The sequence below is a fragment of the Sebastes umbrosus genome, chromosome 4 (genome assembly GCF_015220745.1).
Source record: "Sebastes umbrosus isolate fSebUmb1 chromosome 4, fSebUmb1.pri, whole genome shotgun sequence".
NCBI classification, from domain to species: Eukaryota; Metazoa; Chordata; class Actinopteri; order Perciformes; family Sebastidae; genus Sebastes; species Sebastes umbrosus.
In genome coordinates this window covers 14,229,307-14,256,771 of record NC_051272.1, presented here as the reverse complement: position 1 = coordinate 14,256,771, position 27,465 = coordinate 14,229,307, and the positions used below count along the sequence as shown (strand labels likewise).

Sequence of the window (27,465 nt, the reverse complement as noted above, 5' to 3'; positions counted from 1 at the left end):
GTGTGACACTCAGCGGATGTAAACAAAACCTGTAGCTTTAACTCCTAGCTTTAGCTGCATTACACCGACATGAACTACTGTCGTTGTAGTTCAGATAATTATCTCAGTTGTTAATTAAACAACAATGTCTGCAGTTCAGAAGTTGAGAGAGTTTGTCAACGAGCGACTAACTGCTGCTGCTGAAGAGATATTCAGAGTTTATGAAACAACTATCGTCGAGTACGAGGAAGAGATTGATCGTCAGCGCAGACTGCTGGATGTCGTTTGGAAACCTGAAATACAGTTAAACAGACTAGGTGAGTAAAACCTTCAATGGTCTTTAAAAGCTAGTGATGGTGAGATGAAGCTTTCATGAAGCTCTCCAGCAAAACTGGTTCACTAAACTGGTTCATTTCCCCCCGAGGCTTCATCTGACTGCTGTCAAACTTGTTACCACGTTGTGATAGTGGACAGTTCCCCTTTTATTTTGAAAATCTACATCAGAATGTCCTGATGCTGTCTGAGTGATACTCTGAGGTTGTCTACTGTCAACCTGAAGTGAAATTAGTGGGTGATAGTGGTCAGTTTCCTTTTAATTCTAATCTGAATTTAGAGTGAAGATAGCCCATATATGAGATTTAAAAAACAAAACAAATTTGTATAAAAGGCTTTAATTTTGAAATTCTACATCAGAATGTCCTGATGCTGTCTGAGTGATACTCTGAGGTTGTCTACTGTCAACCTGAAGTGAAATTAGTGGGTGATAGTGGACAGTTTCCTTTTAATTATAATCTGAATTTAGAGTGAAGATAGCCCATATATGAGATTTAAAAAACAAAACAAATTCTACATCAGGATGTCCTGATGCTGTCTGAGTGATACTCTAAAGTAGTCTACTATTATTCTGAAGTAAAATTAATCTGTGATAGTGAACAGTTTCTTTTAATCAATTCTATCTATCTCAAGTGAAATTAGGCACTTGGTAGAAACAATGGAGGTGCTGAGTGTGAGGTGGTATATCCTGTAATTTAGAAGTCAGATCAGTCTTTTCGAAATATATTCTTTAATATTAAGTTTGACTAAGTATTTACACAATTGGAATAACATTATTTTCTGAACTACATTTTGGAGGCGGTTGTTTCTCTTTTTAAATTATCATTCATTTCATATGTATTCATTTGTTGTTTCATTCATCTATTTTTTTTGTAACTTATTTATTCATTTGTTTAATTATTCATTCATTTATTTATTATTGACAGACTGACTGTGACCTTTTTGAATGAATCTGAATGGCCCATCACGTTCATCATAACGGTGCTTTTATTTTGAAGTTCTACACGCTCTTACCGTAATGCCTAGGATAGACACGCACCGCAAAACAACGTGGTAACTGGCTTGACTGTGTTTTTCGAAGTGGAGGCTGGTCTAAGACGTCATCGGTCTAAGACGATACCTGCCCCATACCTCACAGAGAAACTTCCTGAATTACTCAACACACGCAACTGAAGCCTCGACGCACAGCACGTAAACATTACTAGACCACACTGTAGTTGTAGATTAGATAGTTATTTTAGTTGCAAATTAAACAACAATGTCTGCAGTTCAGAGTCTGAGAGAGTTTGTCAACGAGCGACTAACTGCTGCTGCTGAAGAGATATTCAGAGTTTATGAAACAACTATCGTCGAGTACGAGGAAGAGATTGATCGTCAGCGCAGACTGCTGGATGTCGTTTGGAAACCTGAAATACAGTTAAACAGGCTAGGTGAGTGAAACCTCAATGGTTCTTTAAAAGCTAACAGAGGAGTCTGACTCATAGAGGATCATAATATAACAATAATAATGCAAACAGTTTTCTTCATCTCCTTGTATTTTTATATTTATATCTTTAACATATCCTACCTTTTATGTGTAGAGCATAGGGGGAACAAAAACAAAAACAAAAAGAAAATAAATGAGTAATATATATATATATATATATATATATATATATATATATATATATATATATATATATATATATACATATATATATATATATATATATATATATATGGAGTTACCCTGCACTATACTCTTTTTTAACAGTCTCTTCTGCACTATATTCACTTTTTTAATAGTCGTGTATCACAGCTTGTTACCCTGCACTATATTCAGTTTTAACAGTTTTCTTCATCTCCTTGTATTTTTATATCTGGTATATTTTGAACTTTGCACTACTGACTTTTTTTACTGCCTTTTTACTAACATGTTTTGCACTATGGAACTGTGATGCTGGAAACTTGAATTTCCCTCGGGATTAATAAAGTTACTATCTATCTATCTATCTATCTATCTATCTATCTATCTATCTAATGGTTTAAAGACTAACGCGTTGTATTTTTCTGCTCAGATGTCTTTTTTTTCTCTCATCACAGTAATATCCTGTTTCTTTTTGTTCTCTGTCCTCCAGAGCTCCCACAGCAACATGTGTGTAAGGAGGAGGAGGAGGAGGTTCTCGCTGACCAGCAGCTCTGTATTCAGGAGAGGATCTCCAGTCTGGACCAAGAGGACCCAGAGCCTCCACAGATTAAAGAGGAACAGGAGGAACTCTGCACCAGTGAGGAGGGAGAGCAGCTTGTACTGAAGCAGGAGACTGATGAGTTTATGTTGACTCCTACTAATGAGGAAAGTGACCACAGTGAAGATCAGACTCTGGACTTGAGAATCACAAAAATTCAGAGTGCATTTGAGGAAAAGCCTTTCAGCTACATTTCCGACCACAGTGAAGATCAGACTCTGGACTTGAGTATCGATGAAACTCAGAGTGCGATGGAGGAAAATTCTTTAAGCTACATTTCAGTTAAAAGCTCTGTAGTATCAGAACCAAACAGTGACCAGCAGCTCCTCTCTCACAACTCTCATGAAGCTGAGAGCCAAGATCTGAAAGGAGGCAAGCCTGGAGACTCAGGATCAACTAGATATGCAGAGTCAAAACAACAAAACCAACATCACAACAGCAACAGTCACACTAACGATGCATATAGTCCTACTACGTCAAAGATTCCCTCTAATACTCACACAGGTGAGAATTATTTCAAATGTGACACGTGTGAGAAAGTTTTTAAGTATAAATCACATTTGCAGGCACATTTGATAATACACACAGGTGAGAAGCCATTTCCTTGCGAAACATGTGGGGGAACCTTCAGTAGTAGCGGTAACTTGAAAGTCCACATGAGAACTCACACGGGTGAGAAGCCATATACTTGCAAAACATGTGGGAAAGACTTCAAAAGTAGTAGTAACTTGAAAGTCCACATGAGAACCCACACAGGTGAGAAGCCGTACCTTTGCAAACTCTGCGATAAAAGATTCTGTGAAGCTACAAAATTGACAAGGCACATGAGAATCCATACAGGTGAGAAGCCGTACACTTGCAAAACATGTGGGAAAGATTTCAAAAGTAGTAGTATCTTGAACGTCCATATGAGAATCCACACAGGTGAGAAGCCGTATACTTGCAAAACATGTGGGAAAGATTTCAGAGGTAGCTATGGATTCACAGTCCACGTGAGAACCCACACAGGTGAGAAGCCTTATACTTGCAATACATGCGGGAAAGGATTCTGTGCAGCTACAAATTTGACAAGGCACATGAGAATCCACACAGGGGAGAAGCCGTATATTTGCAAAAAATGTGGGAAGGACTTCAGATTGAGCGGTAGCTTGAATAAACACATGAGAACTCACGCAGCTGAAACAGTGCATTACTACAGCACAGAGGTTCCAGTTATAGTCACACCCACACAGGTGAGAAGCCGTAAAATTGGAAAACATGCGGAAGAGATTTCAGAGTGAATAGTGGCTGGTTGGTTTACATGAGAAGAGACCACACTGGTGAGAAACCATATTCTTGCAGAATATGTTGTACAAGGTTTGTACACCTTGTGTACGTACTGTATGTGCGTATGTTAATCTTGTTTTTTTATCTATAGAAGCAGTAAAAACTTCAGGTAATACTTTCTATGACGGCCATGTTTGTAATGTATTATAAACATATTTAGAATGTGTTATGATCTTCTCTTTACACAGCTTTGTTGAATACATGCTTCTTTTTTTTTTTAAGTTATTTTTTTGGGGGCATTTTTCCATTTTTATTGACAGGACAGTGGATAGAGTCTTGGAAAGGGGGGAGAGGGAGTGGATGCGGAAAGGGCCACAAGCCGGATTCGAACCCGGGCCGCCGCGGTCAGGACTGAGCCTTGTTACATGGGCGCCCGCTCTACCAACTGAGCTAGCCAGGCGCCCGAATATGTGCTTCTTATTGGTAAATTATGGCATTCTAGGGTTTATTTCTTTATATCAGACCGTTACTATGGACACGGGTCTGATATCTGTATACAGGGAGATGACAATTATTTTGGTGGTAGCAATAAAATCCTTTTTAAATCAATATTTTGGTTCAAGTTATTGATTTCTTTAGTAAGTAGCTGTGTAATAAGTGGGATAATGTACAGCGAGCGGGTCACTTTTGCTAAATGAACCCCTTCAGGGTGATTCGAGACCCCTCCGCTTTGTGTCGGGATCCTGCTCATTGGGTAAATTGGCAGTAAGAACTTAACCTGTGTGTGCTCGTCAAGTTGAGACAGGAGAAGTGCCAATGGGTTTACACAGGAAACAGATCCTAGTCAACAATTGGATACATTTTAGAGGTCATGGAGATAGACGCCCAACCCAAACAGTGCTACAGGCCTGCTGGGAAAGAGAGAATATCAACATCAAGTTTTTTGCAGGACAGGAGATGCAGCAGCAGGAGACTTGGGAGTATATAGGGAGCTTTGTCCAGCTGTAATATGGCCGGCTGTAATCCCTGTGTGGTTACTTGAAACACTAAAATAAGATAAGATAAGATATTCCTTTATTAGTCCCGCAGTGGGGAAATTTTCAGTGTACAGCAGCAAAGGGGATAGTGCAAAAAACAAGATGCATCAGCTAACACAGTAAATAAAAGAGCTAAACAAAGTATAACAAAATATGAACCATTTAAATAGAAGGCAGTATAAAAATAGGAGCAGTATATACAGTATTGACAATAAACAGACTATTAACAAAATTGCACATGTGGAAAATGATATTGCACAGTGAGAATGAATGAATGAATGAATGAAATTCCACCTGAAAATATGAGGTTATTGTCAGTTTTTGGTGTTAATGTGGTATACTGGGAGCAACTATTGGTGTAACAAAATTAAAATATTATATCATTATATGGTACTGGAGGGGTCATTCTGCATAATGATGAATTTAACGTCTCTTAATTTAAAAATATTTTGCTGATGATACTTCTGTTCTTATACTTAACTAACATTGCGAAATTATGAATTAACTGTGAACACAGTGTATTTCTTCTGAAATAATCTGCACACTTCTTCCTTCAAACTTTATTGCAGACTCAAGGTCCAGATAAGAAAAAAAGAAAAAAACAACAATACATTACATATAATACATTACAATACAGGAAGCACTATAAAGAGTCATAATTAAAAATATAAATATGGATATAAATATATACATACATCAATGCCTTACATATAAACAACTATACCAGTGCCTCCACAGCTGTGATTGGTACCGTGTAGTGCTAAATCTGATGTTAGACAACCGCAAGATTATGTCATTCTCAGAGTGATTAAGCCGGCATATAAATTTGAACATGAAATTTCTTAATACATCTTGAAAAGTATTTATGCCTGCAGACACAAACATTTCACTTGCACTGGATCATCTTGGTCTTTTTTTTTTATTTTTAAACAATATTTTTATTAAATTTTACATGTAGACATAAATACACATACAGACAGACTAACAATATCAATAATTTAATTATACAATGAAACGTTTAGTCAGAATTTCAAAGAAAAAGAGACATGACATTTCATGTATTTCCCTTATCTAACAAAGAAAACAAATAAAATAAAAGATGAGACAAAATAAATAAATACCTCAAAGAAGAAGAAGAAAATAACAAAACAAAACAACAAACAAAAATTACAACCATCTTGGTCTTTTAAATAATATTCTCACTCCATAATTTTTTTTATTATTATTATTTTTTTTTTATATATATATATAATATACAAATAATCGTTATCTGCGAAGTAACACAAATTGTCTGTTGAGATTAGTAGTTTATTAAATAGTTCCACATTTCCTTGTGGAATGAAGCGAGATGGATGAACATCCTTGCTATTGATGTTAAACATACTAGTTTTTAATAAAATGCCTTCAGTTGAAAGCGGAATGAAAAAAGCTCCCACCCTTCCACTGCCGGAACTTAAGAGTGTGACACTCAGCGGATGTAAACAACATCAGGCATGTGTAGCTTTAGCTGCATTACACCGACATGAACTACTGTAGTTGTAGTTCAGATAATTATTTTAATTAAACAACAATGTCTGCAGTTCAGAAGTTGAGAGAGTTTGTCAACGAGCGACTAACTGCTGCTGCTGAAGAGATATTCAGAGTTTATGAAACAACTATCGTCGAGTACGAGGAAGAGATTGATCGTCAGCGCAGACTGCTGGATGTCGTTTGGAAACCTGAAATACAGTTAAACAGGCTAGGTGAGTAAAACCTTCAATGGTCTTTAAAAGCTAACAGAGGAGTCTGACTCATAGAGGATCATAATATAATGATAATGCACACAGTGCACTTTCATAGACTAAGCTACTGGAGTTACCTGCACTATATTCACTTTTAACAGTCTCTTCTGCACTATATTCATTTTTAACAGTCTCTTCTGCACTATATTCATTTTTTGAATAGTCCTTTATCACAGCTTGTTACCCTGCACTATATTCAGTTTTAACAGTTTTCTTCACCTTGTATTTTTATATCTGGTATATTTTGTACTTTGCACTACTGACTTTTTTTACTGCCTTTTTACTAACATGTTTTGCACTATGGAACTGTGATGCTGGAAACTTGAATTTCCCTCAGGATCAATAAAGTTACTATCTATCTATCTATCTATCTATCTATCTAGCTAATGGTTTAAAGACTAATGTGTTGTATTTTTCTGCTCAGATGTCTTTTTTTTCTCTCATCACAGTAATATCCTGTTTCTTTTGTTCTCTGTCCTCCAGAGCTCCCACAGCAACATGTCTGTAAGGAGGAGGAGGAGGAGGAGGAGGTTCTCGCTGACCAGCAGCTCTGTATTCAGGAGAGGAACTCCAGTCTGGACCAAGAGGACCCAGAGCCTCCACAGATTAAAGAGGAACAGGAGGAACTCTGCATCATAATGTTCACTCCTACTAAGGAGGAAAGTGACCACAGTGAAGATCAGACTCTGGACTTTAGTATCGATGAAACTCAGAGTGTGGTGGAGGAAAAGCCTTTCAGCTACATTTCAGTTAAAAGCTCTGTAGTATCAGAACCAAACAGTGACCAGCAGCTCCTCTCTCACAACTCTTACGAAGCTGAGAGCCAAGATCAGAAAGGAGTCAAGCCTGGAGGCTCAGGATCAACTAGAAATGCAGAGCCAAAACAACAGAACCAACATCACAACAGCAACAGTCACACCAACGATACATATAGTCCTACTACGTCAAAGATTCACTCTAATACTCACACAGGTGAGAAGACTTTCAAATGTGACATGTGTGAGAAAGTTTTTAAGAAAAAGTCACATTTGCAGGTACATCTGAGAATCCACACCGGTGAGAAGCCGTATACTTGTAGAACATGTGGGAAAGATTTCAGATGTACTAGTAGCTTGAAAGGCCACATGAAAATCCACATGGATGAGAGGCCGTATACTTGCAAAACATGTGGGAAAGATTTTAAATGTAATACTTCCTTGAAACTCCACATGAGAATACACACAGATGAGAAGCCATATTCTTGCAAAACATGTGGGAAAAGAGTCAGATACAGTTCAGCATTGACAAGGCATATGAGAATCCACACAGGTGAGAAGCCGTATACTTGTAGAACATGTGGGAAAGATTTCAGATGTACTAGTAGCTTGAAAGGCCACATGAAAATCCACATAAATGAGAGGCCGTATACTTGCAAAACATGTGGGAAAGATTTTAAATTGAATACTTCCTTGAAAGTCCACATGAGAATCCACACAGGTGAGAGGCCGTATACTTGCAAAACATGTGGGAAAGATTTCCAAAGAAGTACTCACTTGAATAGACACATGAGAACCCACACCGATAAGAAGCCTTATCTTTGCAAAGCCTGCGGGAAAAGATTCAGTGAAGCTACAAAATTGACAGAGCATATGAGGATCCACACAGGTGAGAAGCCGTATACTTGTAGAACATGTGGGAAAGATTTCAGATGTATCGGTAACTTGAAAGAACACATGAAAATCCACGGAGATGAGAGGCCGTATACTTGCAAAACATGTGGGAAAGATTTTAAATTGAATACTCTCTTGAAAGTCCACATGAGAATCCACACAGGTGAGAGGCCGTATACTTGCAAAACATGTGGGAAAGATTTCCAAAGAAGTGGTAACTTGAATAGACACATGAGAACTCACACAGATGAGAAGCCTTATCTTTGCAAAGCCTGCGGGAAAAGATTCCGTGTAGCTATCGTATTGAAGAGGCATATAAGAACTCACACAGGTGAGAAGCCGTATACTTGCAAAACATGTGAGAAAGCTTTCACTCGTAACAGCTCATTGATTGCCCACATGAGAATCCACACAGGTGAGAAGCCGTAACTTTGCAAAGCCTGCGGGAAAAGATACTGTGAAGCTACAAAATTGACAAGACATATGAAAATCCACACGGGTGAAAAGATGCATCACTGCAGCACAGAGGTTCCAGTTGTAGTCACACCCATACAGTTGAGAAGCCGTTAACTTGGAAAACATGTGGAAGACATTTCAGAATAAACAGTGGCTGGTTGGTTCACATGAGAAGTGCCCACACTGATGGGAAACCATATTGTTGCAGAACATGTTGTTGATCAAACCTTGTTTTTTTTATCTATAGGAGCAGTAAAAACTTCTGGTAATACTTTCTATGACGGCCATGTTTGTAATGCATTATGATCTCATTACACAGCTTTGTTAAATACTCGATTCTGATTGGTAAATTACGGCATTCTACGGTCTGTTATTTCTTTATATCAGACCGTTGCTATGGACGCAGTTCTGATATCTTTTCATAGTGAGATGACAATTTTTTTGTAGCAGAAACAAAAAAATAATTTTAAGTCAATACAATTTTCAAACCAATATTTTGTGTCAAATTATTGATTTCTTCAGTAAGTAGCTGTGGAATGAGCAAGATAATGCACAGGGAGACGGACATTTTTGCGAAATGAATCCTTTCAGGGTGATTCACACCCCTCTGCTTCATGACGGGGTCCTGCTCACCCTGTCGGTTTTCATTTTGCAATAACGACCGGCTGTACATTATCCCTTACTTATAGCAATGTATAATCATAATTATAAGCACTCATAAATATTCAGAATGATTTTTAACAATAATCATAACACAGTATAAACCACTTTATAAAGACATTGGGTCAAGTGTCATAATACTAATTGTTTGTCACTAACTGACTTTTTTTTCTTACAAGGATCATACTGTATTATAATTACCATAGTTGTAATACATTGTTATCTTTTTATAATTGATTATAGTCACTGTTATAATGCATTGAAACGTGATTATAGGTAACTCGAAGTGGTCACGGGGTGCTTTAAGTGAAGTAATGAAATTGCTCTAAGTAAAGGGAAAAATAGAACAGAAGAAAGATCAAACCAAGGTTTCTATTATCGTAGTTAAGGTCCAGAGAGAGATGCTGTACATTAATTTAAAATCCCTGGTAAAAAAATCTTGGCATGCTTCTAGACCCTGATCAGTAATCTCACTAAAACTAACTTTTTAAAACTAACACTAACTTTTACCTCCTGAGAAATATTGTTAAAGTGCAGCCGTTTCTCTTCCAGGCAGATACTGAGAGACTTCTGCGTTCTTTCAGCAGGCTCAATTACTTTCTGGATTATTTCAGAAAGCTATAAATAAGATAATTATTGAACAGAATGCAGCAGCATGTTTGCTGACCAACACCGGAGGGAGAGCACACATCTCACCTGTCCTAAAGTCACTTCATTGGTTGCGCTGTGAATACTTCTTCTGAAATAATCTGGATACTTCTTCTTCCACTGTTAAAGGGACTGTTTGTAACTTCTTACACGTATAAATCACCCGGGTCGGTGTCCCATGCACGCTCGTGTAACATGCCTCTTGCATGTTACATTAGATACATATTGCAGCTTTAATAAATTGTTACTGTGTAAACTTTAATCTGTAAATATTAATGTATAGTCTATGTATAGTGTATAATCTGAGACCGGGCTTGTATCTCCCAGGTGAGTGTGTGTGTAAACTTTAATCTGTAAATACTAATGTATAGTCTATGTATAGTGTATAATCTGATACTGGGCTTGTATCTCCCAGGTGAACGTGTGTTCCGAAGTGCTTGTAAGCAAAAATAAATACATGTTGAATCAACATCGGAGCTGTCTGTGGCAGGGGCGTGTCCAGACATTTTTGATAGGGGTGGCACCAGTGGGGCACTGACTTATGCAGGGGTGGCATGAAGTGTGAGCAGGAGCGCCTGCGCACAGACATATACACTCACGTATGCACGCACACACACACCTAAGTGTCGGCATAGCATTAATTTACCATTTTTGTCTCTACAACCCATATCTACTTCATTTACTAACACTGCAAGCAAGAATAGACCTACTAGTCACAACATTCAGGAAAAGGTAACATACAAATGTGATTGAAAACTACCATACTTTATTCTAACCTCAAAACAACCTTCCAAGGTATGATATACAGTACATAAAAAAAAGACAATGCACTTTCTGTATAAAGTGCCAACAAAATTACAATAAATAAGCCTGTTTGGGCAAATCATTTACTTGACAAAACTTGTCACATGTGCCACAGTGTAGTAAGTTACTGTAGTATTCTCAGCAACAGAGAAACCTGAACTCCCAGGTATAAACAAAAGTCACATCCCTCCTCACATACCAGCAAATCTTGTTTTAACATTGTAAAGTGAACTGTTAAATAATGCCAAAATAATTTGTAAATTCCCAAAGTAGGTTACATACAAAAGAAAATCCTTATTCTAAAACAGTCACTTTATAAAGTGCCAACAAAATTAAAATAAATAAGACTCTTTGGGCAAAATATTTACTTGACAAAACTGTGCAAAACTTTACATGTGCAACAATGTAAATGGTTGGAGGTACAGACCGTGTAGAATATTTTATCAACAGAGGTAGCTGATCTTACCAGAGCTTATGTGTGCATAAAAAAAGCTTACATCACTTGTAACAAATCTTGTTTCAACACCGATTTGTTACAGTAATAATGCTACAAAATAACCTGTGACTCCAAAAGCCAACATAAGAAAACAATGCACATTAAAAAACACAGTCACTCTCCGCCTATAAAGTGCAAACATATTTAAAATACATACGCCTCTTTGAACAAATTATTTAACCAAACAAATTATAAACTTTACGTGTGCTACAGTGTTGGTTACTCTAGTATTACCTAGTATTACCATTCAAGAGACCCAATCTATTTTGACAGTTCCTTCCTTCCTTGCTTCCTTCCTCCCTCCCTTCTTCCTGTCCTTCTCTCTTTCTTTCCTCCCTCTGTCCTTCCTCTGTTCTTCATTCCGTCCTTCCTCCCTCCCTTCTTCCTTCCTTGACCTGAGGAAAACAGGAGGGTTAAAACATCAGAAGCCTCACTGCCCGGCCATACCGCTGACTGGTTCATGAAGTGGTTCAGATCTTCACTGGTTCAACCAATGCCACTTTCCAGAAGTGACACAGAACACTAATATTACCCCTCCTGTAATTATTATATTATATTACACTACACTACAATACAATTATTGACCAAAGGATTGGTTTACACGCATAAGATGCATTACTCACAAAACAATTACAGTCTATTATACATGTATCTTATATACTCATAATATACTTACTAAATAGACATTTTATTATATATGATATATATATAAATTGATTACATGGTAATAGATTTTTTTTCATTGTTTATAAATCATTCCCAACAGCCTTACTGGCGCAAAATACAGTATATCACAGAGCTGTGGTCCCAGTAGACCACAACCAGCACTGCTCCCAGTAGAGCACTTACACTTACACACCAAAAACTGACAAACTGACAATGAACTGATATTTTCAGGTGGATTTTCATTTAATTCTCACTGTGCAATATCATTTTCCACTTGTGCAATTTTGTTAATAGTCTGTTTATTGTCAATACTGTATATACTGCTCCTATTTTTATACTTCCTATCTTTATACTTGGTTCATATTTTGTTACACTTTGTTTAGCTCTTTTTTTACCGTGTTAGCTGATGCATCTTGTGTTTTGCTCTATCCCCTTTGCTGCTGTACACTGCAAATGTCCCCAGTGCTGGACTAATAAAGGAATATCGTATCTTATCTCATCACATGGTTAAGATCATATCTGCCTGTTTTACACTCTTTGACCACCAGGTGGTTTCGTGAGCACATGAAGCCTCGAGCTATGAACCCTTTTCCGAAACAATTTGCTGGAAAGCTTCAAAGCTTCATGAGGCTTCATCTCGCCATCACTACCAATTACAATAAAAAGAAATAAAACAAGACAGGGTAAATGTTTAGCTTATTACCGTTACAGCTTTTAACTACAGGCACAGTAAGTGTAGTAAAATGTAGGCTACTCACATCTTTCACGACGACGCTCCAGAGACGTGTTGCTTCCATAGACTGAGGCTGTTTTCGAAACCACATACTGCATACTACTGAGGAGCGCAGTATGCATACTGCGCTCCTCAGTAGTATGCAGTATGTGACGGTTAAAGTGATGTATTTAGCAGTATGCTAGACGAGGCTTAAGCCTTTAAACCAGATCTTAAAGCACAGGACAAAAAAACTAACTTGTACCACTATTACAATATTATCAAAAAATACAACTTTGATTTTGTTGTTTATGTTCTGCTTGTTTACTTTATAAGATACTGCAGGTTTAAACTATTTATTCTAACAGCTCATAATGAAGTCCCACAAACAGGATCATCAACGAGGAGAGACGGGAAATATAAAACATTCATCCACAACATTTACTTTACTCAAACTGCTTTTTCAGTTACAGCAACAAAAAAAAAAGTGGACTGATCTCCCTCCAGATATTAGAGAAATGTTAAAAAAGTGTCATGTTGTCTCATCAGGAATCTCTCTGCCCCGTCAGAAGCTGCTCTTTCCTTCGCCACTCTGCTGCTCTGCAGCCGCTCTGTGAGCGTCACTGGCCGGCTCTCCAGCGAGCTACGCCCGCGGGCGATTGTGGAGCTTTTTAACTCGAAAAAAGGCAAATAAACACAGGTTCCTGTTAATTTATAATGTACATCTGTGTTGTGATATTTAAACAAACTATCCGTCAACAAGGAAATAAAAGCCTCTGGTCTACGAGACCGGAGTGAGCTCCAGCAGCTCATAGCAGTCTGTGAGCGTGACTACCCGGCTTGCTGGCAGCGACCCGGGCAGGCGCTCACTGGCTGTCACGGTATTCTGTGGAGCTTCTAAACTCCGACAACGGTGGAACAAATGTTCGATTCGCCATCTAACTTCGTAAAACTGCCGATATTAATAATCTACACAGTTGATTTCTCGCCTCAAAAACTTTCAGAAGTGAATTTAGTGTTGAAATAGCTACAAAAAACGTAAAAAACGAGCAGCTTCTGGCTGCTGTTTTTTACCCGTAGCCTGTACTGTTCCAGCGCATTGCATTGTGGGATACAGTAGGCGAGATAGACTGGTCTGATGCATGCTGGAGAATTTTTCCAAATCAGTACGTCATCCGGGTATTTTTGGCATACTGGAGATTTTGCTTTTGTTCGCATACTGCATACTACATGTTGGCCAAATCAGTACGTACTACTAGTATAGTATGCGGTTTCGAAAACAGCCATTGTTTCACCTGTAGGTTCACCTGCTCAAACTTCTTCTTCTTCGCGCCTTTTCTTTTTGCAGACTACATACTACTTGAGCGCATCTCTGCCTCTCAGGTTTGAAGAGGAACTGCAACTCTAAACAAGAGTGCAGTTTACATTCAGTGCCGTGGCCCGCCTCTGACTGGGCATACAGCCAATCATATTGTAAGATATTGGGGTGGCCAATCAGATTTCAGGGGTGGCCTGTGCCACCCAAGGCCACTCCCTGAACACGCCAGTGGACCAGAACCCCCGTTACACTCACATATGCGTGCTCGCGTGTGGCTACGCTGTTCAGACTCAGGCTCAATCTACACGGAAGCACCAAAACCACAAAGTTATATCTAGTGGAGCCGGTCTGTTAAACAGTGTTGGCCGCGGTCGGAGGAAGCGGGGGAGACCATAGCTTTGGTCTCCAGGGCCGGAGTCTCTGCTCCTCTGACTGCCTTCACTCAGCTCGCTCCACCTCACGTGCATGGGCGCACACTACACACTGCAGAAGACTAATAAAATGCCTTCAGTTGAAAGCGGAATGAAAAAAGCTCTCTCTTCGTCCACTGTCGGAACTCATCAATGTGACACCCACCGGAAGTAAACAACATCATCGTGTGTAGCTTCAATGTATGAGGTATGTGTTGAACTAGCAGGGAGATGATACTGTAGTTGTAGATTAGATAGTTATCTCAGTTGTAATTAAACAACAATGTCTGCAGTTCAGAAGTTGAGAGAGTTTGTCAACGAGCGACTAACTGCTGCTGCTGAAGAGATATTCAGAGTTTATGAAACAACTATCGTCGAGTACGAGGAAGAGATTGATCGTCAGCGCAGACTGCTGGATGTCGTTTGGAAACCTGAAATACAGTTAAACAGACTAGGTGAGTAAAACCTTCAATGGTTCTTTAAAAGCTAACAGAGGAGTCTGGCTCATGTAAGATCATAATATAACAATAATAATGCACACAGTGCACTTTAATAGACTAAGCTACTGGAGTTACCTGCACTGTATTCATTTTTAACAGTCTCTTCTGTACTATATTGTTACCCCATCACTATATTCAGTTTGAACAGTTTTCTTCACCTTGTATTTTTATATCTGGTATATTTTGAACTTTGCACTACTGACTTTTTTACTGCCTTTTTACTAACATGTTTTGCACTATGGAACTGTGATGCTGGAAACTTGAATTTCCCTCAGGATCAATAAAGTTACTATCTATCTATCTATCTATCTATCTATCTATCTATCTAATGGTTTAAAGACTAATGTGTTGTATTTTTCTGCTCAGATGTCTTTTTTTTCTCTCATCACAATAATATCCTGTTTCTTTTGTTCTCTGTCCTCCAGAGCTCCCACAGCAACATGTCTGTAAGGAGGAGGAGGAGGAGGAGGTTCTCGCTGACCAGCAGCTCTGTATTCAGGAGAGGAACTCCAGTCTGGACCAAGAGGACCCAGAGCCTCCACAGATTAAAGAGGAACAGGAGGAACTCTGCATCATTATGTTCACTCCTACTAAGGAGGAAAGTGACCACAGTGAAGATCAGACTCTGGACTTTAGTATCGATGAAACTCAGAGTGTGGTGGAGGAAAAGCCTTTCAGCTACATTTCAGTTAAAAGCTCTGTAGTATCAGAACCAAACAGTGACCAGCAGCTCCTCTCTCACAACTCTTACGAAGCTGAGAGCCAAGATCAGAAAGGAGTCAAGCCTGGAGGCTCAGGATCAACTAGAAATGCAGAGTCAAAACAACAGAACCAACATCACAACAGCAACAGTCACACCAACGATGCATATAGTCCTACTACGTCAAAGATTCACTCTAATACTCACACAGGTGAGAAGACTTTCAAATGTGACACGTGTGAGAAAGTTTTTAAGAAAAAGTCACATTTGCAGGTACATCTGAGAATCCACACCGGTGAGAAGCCGTATACTTGTAGAACATGTGGGAAAGATTTCAGATGTACTAGTAGCTTGAAAGGCCACATGAAAGTCCACATGGATGAGAGGCCGTATACTTGCAAAACATGTGGGAAAGATTTTAAATTGAATAATTCCTTGAAACTCCACATGAGAATCCACACAGATGAGAAGCCATATTCTTGCAAAACATGTGGGAAAAGAGTCAGATACAGTTCAGCATTGACAAGGCATATGAGAGTCCACACAGGTGAGAAGCCGTATACTTGTAGAACATGTGGGAAAGATTTCAGATGTACTAGTAGCTTGAAAGGCCACATGAAAATCCACATAGATGAGAGGCCGTATACTTGCAAAACATGTGGGAAAGATTTTAAATTTAATACTTCATTGAAAGTCCACATGAGAATCCACACAGGTGAGAGGCCGTATACTTGCAAAACATGTGGGAAAGATTTCAAAAGAAGTGGTAGCTTGAAAGTCCACATGAGAACTCACACCGGTGAGAAGCCTTATCTTTGCAAAGCCTGCGGGAATAGATTCAGTGAAGCTACAAAATTGACAGAGCATATGAGGATCCACACAGGTGAGAAGCCGTATACTTGTAGAACATGTGGGAAAGATTTCAGATGTATCGGTAACTTGAAAAATCACATGAAAATCCACGGAGATGAGAGGCCGTATACTTGCAAAACATGTGGGAAAGATTTTAAATTTAATACTCTCTTGAAAGTCCACATGAGAATCCACACAGGTGAGAGGCCGTATACTTGCAAAACATGTGGGAAAGATTTCCAAAGAAGTACTCACTTGAATAGACACATGAGAACTCACACCGATGAGAAGCCTTATCTTTGCAAAGCCTGCGGGAAAAGATTCCGTGTAGCTATCGTATTGACGAGGCATATGAGAACTCACACAGATGAGAAGCCGTATATTTGCAAAACATGTGAGAAAGCTTTCACTCGTAACAGCTCATTGATTGCCCACATGAGAATCCACACAGGTGAGAAGCCGTAACTCTGCAGCACAGAGGTTCCAGTTGTAGTCACACCCATACAGTTGAGAAGCCGTAAACTTGGAAAACATGTGGAAGACATTTCAGAATAAACAGTGGCTGGTTGGTTCACATGAGAAGTGCCCACACTGATGGGAAACCATATTGTTGCAGAACATGTTGTTGAACAAACCTTGTTTTTTTTATCTATAGGAGCAGTAAAAACTTCTGGTAATACTTTCTATGACGGCCATATTTGTAATGCATTATGATCTCATTACACAGCTTTGTTAAATACTCGATTCTGATTGGTAAATTACGGCATTCTACGGTCTGTTATTTCTTTATATCAGACCGTTGCTATGGACGCAGTTCTGATATCTTTTCATAGTGAGATGACCATTTTTTGTAGCAGAAACAAAAAAATAATTTTAAGTCAATACAATTTTCAAACCAATATTTTGTGTCAAATTATTGATTTCTTCTGTAAGTAGCTGTGGAATGAGCAAGATAATGCACAGGGAGACGGACATTTTTGCGAAATGAATCCTTTCAGGGTGATTCACACCCCTCTGCTTCATGACGGGGTCCTGCTCACCCTGTCGGTTTTCATTTTGCAATAACGACCGGCTGTACATTATCCCTTACTTATAGCAATGTATAATCATAATTATAAGCACTCATAAATATTCAGAATGATTTTTAACAATAATCATAACAGTATAAAACACTTTATAATGACATTAGGTCAAGTGTCATAATACTAATTGTTTGTCACTAACTGACTTTTTTTTCTTACAAGGATCATACTGTATTATAATTACCATAGTTGTAATACATTGTTATCTTTTTATAATTGATTATAGTCACTGTTATAATGCATTGAAACGTGATTATAGGTAACTCGAAGTGGTCACGGGGTGCTTTAAGTGAAGTAATGAAATTGCTCTAAGTAAAGGGAAAAATAGAACAGAAGAAAGATCAAACCAAGGTTTCTATTATCGTAGTTAAGGTCCAGAGAGAGATGCTGTACATTAATTTAAAATCCCTGGTAAAAAAATCTTGGCATGCTTCTAGACCCTGATCAGTAATCTCACTAAAACTAACTTTTTAAAACTAACACTAACTTTTACCTCCTGAGAAATATTGTTAAAGTGCAGCCGTTTCTCTTCCAGGCAGATACTGAGAGACTTCTGCGTTCTTTCAGCAGGCTCAATTACTTTCTGGATTATTTCAGAAAGCTATAAATAAGATAATTATTGAACAGAATGCAGCAGCATGTTTGCTGACCAACACCGGAGGGAGAGCACACATCTCACCTGTCCTAAAGTCACTTCATTGGTTGCGCTGTGAATACTTCTTCTGAAATAATCTGGATACTTCTTCTTCCACTGTTAAAGGGACTGTTTGTAACTTCTTATACGTATAAATCACCCGGGTCGGTGTCCCATGCACGCTCGTGTAACATGCCTCTTGCATGTTACATTAGATACATATTGCAGCTTTAATAAATTGTAACTGTGTAAACTTTAATCTGTAAATATTAATGTATAGTCTATGTATAGTGTATAATCTGATACCGGGCTTGTATCTCCCAGGTGAGTGTGTGTGTGTGTAAACTTTAATCTGTAAATACTAATGTATAGTCTATGTATAGTGTATAATCTGATACCGGGCTTGTATCTCCCAGGTGAACGTGTGTTCCGAAGTGCTTGTAAGCAAAAATAAATACATGTTGAATCAACATCGGAGCTGTCTGTGGTTCGTTGGAGTGAAACGTTAACCGTTAACCGTCAGCCGTTGGTCTTCAAACCAACACAACGCAGAGACTGTTGGCTGCCACCGCTATCAGCGGTAAAATACTAAGTTAACGAGGCCGTTATGAACTGTTTAAAGAGGAAGTAAACAGGACCAGAACCCCCCGTTACACTCACATATGCGTGCTTGTGTGTGGCTACGCTGTTCAGACTCAGACTCCAACTCAAACTACACAGAAGCACCAAAACCACAAAGTTATATCTAGTGAAGCCGGTCTGTTAAACAGTGTTGACCGCGGTCGGAGGAAGCGGGGGAGACCATAGCTTTGGTCTCCAGGGCCGGAGTCTCTGCTCCTCTGACTGCCTTCACTCAGCTCGTTCCACCTCACGTGCATGGGCGCACACTACACACTGCAGAAGACTTCGTAGCTCTGAGAATATCTAGTGAATGTTTAGTGGACGTTTGTGCAGAAATAACTACTGCAGCTCCTCCAGACCAACAGAGGTTTCCCGTGTCTTGTGAAGTGACGGGGCTCCGCAGAGGTAAAACGTTATCGTTTCCAACCGGGTGCCGGTGCCTCCCCTGTTTCCCTCCGACCGCGGTCGGGAGGCTGAAGCAGGAAAAGCCAACACTAAGATCAGCAGTGATTCATGGAGAGACCTTCGTCTGGTCAGCTAACATTACTGCCAAGCAGGTGAAATATAGAGTGATATTGTGGTTTTCGCTGATGTGTATCGCCTCACTGTTTTGAGCGATGCTCGTTCACGTCTATGTAGAGCGAGCACAAGCGCGAGCCCGACGCTGACTTTCGTTGACTTAACGGCAACAGGTGTCGCTGTTAACAAGCAATTCTGATTCTTACAAACAGTCCCTTTAAGGCCTATTTTTTTCAATATACAAATTATATAACGCAGATTATCTGCGAAGTAACAAAAAAAATATATGTCAAGATAAATAGTTTATTAAAAAGTAACAAATTTCATTGTGGAATGAAGCGAGATAGATAGGTACATCCTTGCTATTGATGTTAAACACTAGTTTCTAATAAAATGCCATCAATTGAAAGCGGAAAGAAAATCTCCCTCTTCGTCCACTGTCGGAACTCATCAATGTGACACCCAGCGGAAGTAAACAACATCATGTGTGAAGCTTCAATGTATGAGGTATGTGTTGAACTAGCAGGGAGATGATACTGTAGTTGTAGATTAGATAATTATCTCAGTTGTAATTAAACAACAATGTCTGCAGTTCAGAAGTTGAGAGAGTTTGTCAGGATTATAATGGTTTAAAGACTACCAACAGGAGCAGTAAAGACTGCTTAGAAAAACACAACAGTATAGCATGTACTCAGTGGTGGAAAGTAACTAAGTACATTTACTCAAGTACTGTACTTAAGTACAATTTTGAGGTACTTGTACTTTACTTGAGTATTTCCATGTTGTGATACTTTCTACTCCACTTCATCTCAGAGGGAAATATTGTACTTTTTACTCCACTACATTGATTTAATAACTTTAGTTACTTTACAGATTCAAATTATTAATACAAAATATAATCAACGAATAAAGGATGTATTATTATAGATTAAGATAAGATAAGATATTCCTTTATTAGTCCCTCAGTGTACAGCAGCAAAGGGGATAGTGCAAAAAACAAGATGCATCAGCTAACACAGTAAAAAAGAGCTAAACAAAGTGTAACAAAATATGAACCATTTAAATAGAAGGAAGTATAAAAATAGGAGCAGTATATACAGTATTGACAATAAACAGACTATTAACAAAATTGCACAAGTGGAAAATGATATTGCACAATGAGAATGAAATGAAATTCCACCTGAAAATATCAGGTTATTGATATTAAATTATGTATTATTATAGATTAAACTACCCAGCAGTATATAAAGTCATTAAAATGAGCTCCACCTTTACCAGCTGCAACATTATAGTGATGAACACATTAACGCATCAATAAGTATAATCCAATAATATAACACTATTTTGCAAAATGTGTACTTTTATGTTTGGTACTTTAAAGCTGAAGTAGGCCAGCTTGGAGCAAATATGATTCAAAAAAGTTATTTTTATAAAACGGTCGCTATACCGTGACAGTAGTACATGAAACAGGTAACCTGAAAGAAATCATGTGCCATTGTGTCCTCCGGTGTTCCTAACGGCATCTGCAAGATTTCACAGACCGGAGGAAAACAAGCAGTAAGAGCTGATCTGAGAGCCGGTTGTCAATCACTCGCGAACTTCAACCGAACAATCAAACTAGGCCGCGCTAATCAAATATGAATCAATATCCTGTGATTGGTCAAAGTCTCCTGTCACGGGCTAAATTTTCTAAAGCCTGACGAGCAGTAGCTCGCTTGGGGCAATAAAATAATCGCCCCTCTCGTATTAGATTTGAGACGCTGATTGGCTAAATTTAATGTCATTCGTTCATAGCTTGAATCAGTAATTGGCGAAGCTGCTACACAGACCCGCCTGCTCTGGGCGATTTCTCAGTCGCCCCAGAGCTGAACTTCAGACATACAGACAGGCAGAGGGGAGTCAGGGGGCGTGCAGGAAAAACATATATTTTGTGCAGATGATTTTCTATCATATTTTACACATATTACTGAGTGCATTCCATATTTTAAACACACAAATATTGACAATTTGTATAATTTATTATTATTATTAGTAGTAGTAGTAATGTTTGTTTTGTGTGTGGCTGTCTGGGTCAGGGGGGGCGGCGGCCTAGCGCCCTCTATTGGCCGACCACCACTGCACAGTACTATCCTGTTTCTTTTGTTCTCTGTCCTCCAGAGCTCCCACGGCAACATATCTGTAAGGAGGAGGAGGAGGAGGTTCTCGCTGACCAGCAGCTCTGTATTCAGGAGAGGATCTCTAGTCTGGACCAAGAGGACCCAGAGCCTCCACAGATTAAAGAGGAACAGGAGGAACTCTGCACCAGTGAGGAGGGAGAGAAGCTTGTACTGAAGCAGGAGACTGATGCCTTTATGTTGACTCCTACTTATGAGGAAAGTGACCACAGTGAAGATCAGACTCTGGACTTGAGAATCACTGAAATTCAGAGTGTGGTGGAGGAAAAGCCTTTAAGCTACATTTCAGTTAAAAGCTCTGTAGTATCAGAACCAAACAGTGACCAGCAGCTCCTCTCTCACAACTCTCATGAAGCTGAGAGCCAAGATCAGAAAGGAGGCAAGCCTGGAGACTCAGGATCAACTAGAAATGCAGAGTCAAAACAACAGAACCAACATCACAACAGCAACAGTCACACCAACGATGCATATAGTCCTACTACGTCAAAGATTCACTCTAATACTCACACAGGTGAGAAGACTTTCAAATGTGACACGTGTGAGAAAGTTTTTAAGAAAAAGTCACATTTGCAGGTACATCTGAGAATCCACACCGGTGAGAAGCCGTATACTTGTAGAACATGTGGGAAAGATTTCAGATGTACTAGTAGCTTGAAAGGCCACATGAAAGTCCACATGGATGAGAGGCCGTATACTTGCAAAACATGTGGGAAAGATTTTAAATTGAATAATTCCTTGAAACTCCATATGAGAATCCACACAGATGAGAAGCAATATTCTTGCAAAACATGTGGGAAAAGAGTCAGATACAGTTCAGCATTGACAAGGCATATGAGAGTCCACACAGGTGAGAAGCCGTATACTTGTAGAACATGTGAGAAAGGTTTCACTCGTAACAGTTCATTGAGTGCCCACATGAGAATCCACACAGGTGAGAAGCCGTAACTTTGCAAAACCTGCGGGAAAAGATACTGTGAAGCTACAAAATTGACAAGGCATATGAAAATCCACACGGGTGAAAAGCTGCATCACTGCAGCACAGAGGTTCCAGTTGTAGTCACACCCATACAGTTGAGAAGCCGTTAACTTGGAAAACATGTGGAAGAGATTTCAGAATAAACAGTGGCTGGTTGGTTCACATGAGAAGTGCCCACACTGATGGGAAACCATATTGTTGCAGAACATGTTGTTGATCAAACCTTGTTTTTTTTATCTATAGGAGCAGAAAAAACTTCAGGTGATACTTTCTATGATGTCCATGTCTGTAATGTATTATAAACATACTTATGATGTGTTATGATCTTCTCACTATATGGCTTTGTTGAATACTTGATTCTGATTGGTTAATTATGGCATTCTATGGTCTGTTATTTCTTCATAGCAGACTGTTGCTATGCATATCAGACCTTTGCTATGGATGCAGCTCTGATCTCTGTTCACAGTGAGATGACACTTTTTTTTTTACTTGAAGCAATAAAATATTTGTAAATCAATATTTTGGTTCAATTATTGATTTCTTTTGTAAGTAGCTGTGTAATAAGCGGGATAATGCACAACGAGCAGGACATTTTTGCTAAATGATTCAAGACCCCTCTGATTCATGACGGGGTCCTGCTCACCCTGTCAGGGTTCTATATAAATAACCTTCATTATAATAATAATTATAATTATTAATAATAATAACGGTCATTATTATTATTATTAATAATAATTATTAATTATTATTAATAGTAATAATCATAACCATAATAATTATTGTTGTGGTCATTATTATAGTTATAATTATAATAATAATAATATAATTATAATAATAAATATAATTAATAATAATATTATTATTATTAAGTCTGAACTTTCTGTGTAATTGTAATATTTAACGCTGGATTGTAAGTTATAAGTGTCATGTTGTACAATAAAGGTTTCATCTGTTAACAAACATATCTTGTGTGGTTGATAATGATGATAATAATAATAATAATAATAATTATTATTATTGTTAATAATAATAATTACAATAATAATAATAATTATTATTAATAATAATAATAATAATAATAATAATAATAATAATAATAATAATTGTATTATTATTATTATAATGGTTATTTATATAGAACATCGACAGGGTGAGCAGGACCCCGTCATGAATCAGAGGGGTCTTGAATCACCCTGAGAGGATTCATTTTGCAAAAATCACCTGCTCGCAGTGCATTATACCGCTTATTACACAGCTACTTACTAAAGATATCAATAATTGAACCAAAATATTGATTTAAAAAATATTTTATTGCTTAAGGTAAAAGAAATGTGTCATCTCGATGTGAACAGAGATCAGAGCTGCGTCCATAGCAACGGTCTGATATCCATGGCAACAGTCTGCTGAAGAAATAACAGACCATATTGGACCAATCAGAATTAAGTTTTCAACAAAGCCATGTTGTGAGAAAATCATAACACATCATAAGAATGTTTAGATAGATCGACTGATAGATAGATAGATAGATAGATAGATAGTAACTTTATTGATCCAGAGGGAAATTCAAGTTTCCAGCATCACAGTTCAATAGTGCAAAACATGTTAGTAAAATGGCAGTAAAAAAGTCAGTAGTGCAAACTACAAAATATACCAGATATAAAAATACAAGGAGATGAAGAAAACTGTTCAAACTGAATATAGTGCAGGGTAACAAGCTGTGATACACGACTATTAAAAAAAGTGAATATAGTGCAGAAGAGACTGTTAAAAATTAGTATAGTGCATTATTATCTGTCCTGCAGCCCGTCCTCCTTTGCCCCCCCCCCCCTCTCCCTAGAGAGGTGTTGTACAGTTTGATGGCTCGGGGGTCAAAGGATTTCCTGAGTCTGTCTGTGGAGCACTTGGGGAGCAGCAGCCTGCCGCTAAAAAAGCTCCTCTGTTTGGTGATGACGGCGTGTGCAGAGGATGGCTGGCGTTGTCCAGTATGGCCAGCAGTCTGTTGAGTGTTCTTTCCTCTGCCACCGTCACCAGAGAGTCGAGCTCCATGCCGACCACAGAGCCGGCCCGCCTGATCAGCTTGTCCAGCCTCGAGGTGTCCCTCTTACTTGTGCTTTAGTTTATAATGCATTACAGACATGGACATCATTGAAAGTATTACCTGAAGTTTCTACTGCTCCTATAGATAAAAAAAACCTGTATCGGGTGTGACTAAAACTGGATCCTCTGTGCTGCAATGATTCAGCTTTTCACCTGTATGCGTTTTCATGTGGTCTTTCAAGTTACTGCTGAACCTGAAAGCTCTCTCACATGTTTTGCAAGTATACGGCTTCTCACCTGTGTGGATTCTCATATGCCTTGTCAATGATGAATTATCACTGAATCTTTTCCCACATGTTTGGCAGGTATACGGCTTTGCACCTGTGTGGATTTTCATGTGGTCTTTCAAGTGACTGCTACATCTGAAAGCTCTCTCACATGTTTTACAAATATACGGCTTCTCACCTGTGTGGATTCTCATATGCCTCGTCAATGCTGAACTGTCTCTGAATCTTTTCCCACATGTTTTGCATGTATATGGCTTCTCACCCGTGTGAGTTCTCATATGGACTTTCAAGTAACCGCTACTACTGAAAGTCTCCCCACATGTTTCGCAAGAATATGGCCTCTCACCTGTGTGTATTATCAGATGTGCCTGCAAATGTGATTTATTCTTAAAAGCTTTCTCATACGTGTCACAATTGAAAGTCTTCTCACCTGTGTGAGTATTACAGTGAATCATTGACATAGTAGGACTATATACATTGTTAGTGTGATTGTTGCTGTTGTGATGTTGGTTCTGTTGTTTTGACTCTGCATATCTAGTTGATCCTGAGCCTCCAGGCTTGCCTCCTTTCTGATCTTGGGTCTCAGCTTCATGAGAGTTGTGAGAGAGGAGCTGCTGGTCACTGTTTGGTTCTGATACTACAGAGCTTTTAACTGAATTGTAGCTGAAAGGCTTTTCCTCCACCGCACTCTGAGTTTCATCGATACTAAAGTCCAGAATCTGATCTTCACTGTGGTCACTTTCCTCATAAGTAGGAGTCAACATAAAGGCATCAGTCTCCTGCTTCAGTACAAGCTGCTCTCCCTCCTCACTGGTGCAGAGTTCCTCCTGTTCCTCTTTAATCTGTGGAGGCTCTGGGTCCTCTTGGTCCAGACTGGAGTTCCTCTCCTGAATACAGAGCTGCCGGCCAGCGAGAACCTCCTCCTCCTCCTCCTCCTTACAGACATGTTGCTGTAGGAGCTCTGGAGGACAGAGAACAAAAGAAACAGGATATTACTGTGATGAGAGAAGAAAAAAAGACATCTGAGCAGAAAAATACAACGCGTTTGTCTTTAAGATAAGATAAGATAAGATGAACCTTTATTAATCCCTGGAGGGAAATTCAGGTGTCAAAGCAGCAACATCATCAAACATCAGCAAACAGTGAAACGCAGGAGAGGTAAAGGTAAATAAAAATTATAAAAACAATAATAGAGATATATAAGATACAGAGTGAATGGGTGAACATAGTGTGTGCAGTCCGTCAATAAATAAATGTAGTATGTACAATAAATACATGTAATATGTACATATGTGCTGTCTACAAAGTGGTATATAATATGTATAGTGTAAAGTAAGTGTAAAGTGCACCAGTGGAAAGTTAGAAGTCATGAAAAAGTAGCAAAAAAAAGACAAAGAAAGTAGAAACACAGGAGAGCTGCTAAAACAGTAGTTTAATCTATAATAATACATAATTTCTTTGTTGATTATATTTTGTATTAATAATCTGAATCTGTAAAGTAACGTAAAATTATTAAATTAATTTAGTGGAGTAAAATGTACAATATTTCCCTCTGAGATGTAGTGGAGTAGAAGTAGAAAGTATCCGAACATGGAAATACTAAAGTAAAGTACAAGTACCTCAAAATTGTACTTAAAGGTCCCATATTATTAAAAAAAATAAGATTTTCATGTTTTTTTTTTATCATAAAGCAGGCTTAAGTTTTATATAAATACTGTGAAAGTATCGAAAAACACTCAATCCACAGGGAAATACACACAGCCCGTTTTCAGAAACTCTGCATTTGAAACAAGCTGTAAGGATTTCTCCCATTCGTGATGTCATGAATATATAATATTTAGACCCTTGACACAATTTTAAACGTAAACATTCTAAATGTGTCCCAGTTTATTCCTGGTCGCAGTGTATGTGAATGTCATCAGCTGACAGGAAGTACATATGGACCCAAGCTGTTGCTTAGCAACACAATTCTGTTGCAATTCCGTCAAAATGCGCTAAAACGGAGCGTTTCAGACGGAGGGTGAATACAGGCATATTCAGGCAGACAGTATGAGGAAAATAAAGTTTTTTTTGAACATCACAGCATGTAAACATGTTCTAGTAGAAACACAAAATACAAGTATGAACCTGAAAATGAGTACGATATGGGACCTTTAAGTACAGTACTTGAGTTACTTAGTTACTTTCCACCACTGAGTACATGCTATACTGTTGTGTTTTTCTAAGCAGTCTTTACTGCTCCTGTTGGTAGTCTTTAAAACATTATGATCCTATATGAGTCAGACTCCTCTGTTAGCATTTAAAGACCATTGAAGGTTTTACTCACCTAGTCTGTTTAACTGTATTTCAGGTTTCCAAACGACATCCAGCAGTCTGCGCTGACGATCAATCTCTTCCTCGTACTCGACGATAGTTGTTTCATAAACTCTGAATATCTCTTCAGCAGCAGCAGTTAGTCGCTCGTTGACAAACTCTCTCAGACTCTGAACTGCAGACATTGTTGTTTAATTACAACTGAGATAATTATCTAATCTACAACTACAGAATCATCTCCCTGCTAGTTCAACACATACAAACGATGATGTTGTTTACTTCCGCTGGGTGTCACATTGATGAGGTTCCGACAGTGGAAGTGAGGGAGCT

At 38.6% G+C, this 27,465-nt stretch overlaps 3 protein-coding genes and 1 pseudogene across 8 annotated transcripts in view; 3 read left to right on the top strand and 1 right to left on the bottom strand.

The window, feature by feature from the left end:
* Positions 1–10: 10 nt before the first annotated feature.
* On the top strand, positions 11–10,503 carry LOC119486907 (annotated as a pseudogene).
* On the top strand, positions 305–23,162 carry LOC119486909 (zinc finger protein 2 homolog). Of its 2 annotated transcripts, XM_037767434.1 has the most exons (3): positions 305–1,742; positions 2,430–3,471; positions 22,843–23,162. In XM_037767434.1, the coding sequence occupies exons 1-3, from the start codon at positions 1,571–1,573 to the stop codon at positions 22,853–22,855; spliced, it is 1,227 nt and encodes a 408-aa protein (XP_037623362.1). In that variant the 5' UTR covers positions 305–1,570; the 3' UTR covers positions 22,856–23,162. The 2 variants fall into 2 exon arrangements, with proteins under 2 accessions (XP_037623362.1, XP_037623361.1); XM_037767433.1 differs by lacking the exon at positions 22,843–23,162 and having other exon boundaries at positions 2,430–4,120.
* Positions 14,410–27,465, top strand: part of LOC119486908 (zinc finger protein 883-like) — a 25,210-nt gene continuing 12,154 nt past the window's right edge. The window contains exons 1-3 of the mRNA XM_037767431.1: positions 14,410–14,895; positions 15,366–16,943; positions 22,454–22,537. Of these exons, the coding sequence (XP_037623359.1) occupies positions 14,724–14,895; positions 15,366–16,943; positions 22,454–22,467 (1,764 nt within the window). The 5' untranslated portion in view covers positions 14,410–14,723 and the 3' untranslated portion in view covers positions 22,468–22,537. The remainder of the gene's footprint in view (positions 14,896–15,365; positions 16,944–22,453; positions 22,538–27,465) is intronic.
* On the bottom strand, positions 23,775–27,371 carry LOC119486910 (zinc finger protein 345-like). Of its 5 annotated transcripts, none has more exons than XM_037767437.1 (3): positions 27,149–27,371; positions 25,253–25,783; positions 23,775–23,898 (listed from the first exon to the last, which is right to left on the bottom strand). In XM_037767437.1, the coding sequence occupies exons 1-3, from the start codon at positions 27,318–27,320 to the stop codon at positions 23,807–23,809; spliced, it is 795 nt and encodes a 264-aa protein (XP_037623365.1). In that variant the 5' UTR covers positions 27,321–27,371; the 3' UTR covers positions 23,775–23,806. The 5 variants fall into 5 exon arrangements, with proteins under 5 accessions (XP_037623365.1, XP_037623364.1, XP_037623366.1 ...); XM_037767436.1 differs by having other exon boundaries at positions 23,777–23,901; XM_037767438.1 differs by having other exon boundaries at positions 23,787–23,901; positions 25,299–25,783; positions 27,149–27,368.

Excerpts from the sequence above, each read along its gene's own strand:
- LOC119486909 (XM_037767433.1), top strand. The coding sequence starts at position 1,571 with ATGTCTGCAGTTCAGAGTCTGAGAGAGTTTGTCAACGAGCGACTAACT. Across the intron at positions 1,743-2,429 it reads AATACAGTTAAACAGGCTAG|AGCTCCCACAGCAACATGTG; the intron begins GTGAGTGAAACC and ends TCTGTCCTCCAG.
- LOC119486910 (XM_037767435.1), bottom strand. The coding sequence starts at position 27,320 with ATGTCTGCAGTTCAGAGTCTGAGAGAGTTTGTCAACGAGCGACTAACT. Across the intron at positions 25,784-27,148 it reads AATACAGTTAAACAGACTAG|AGCTCCTACAGCAACATGTC; the intron begins GTGAGTAAAACC and ends TCTGTCCTCCAG.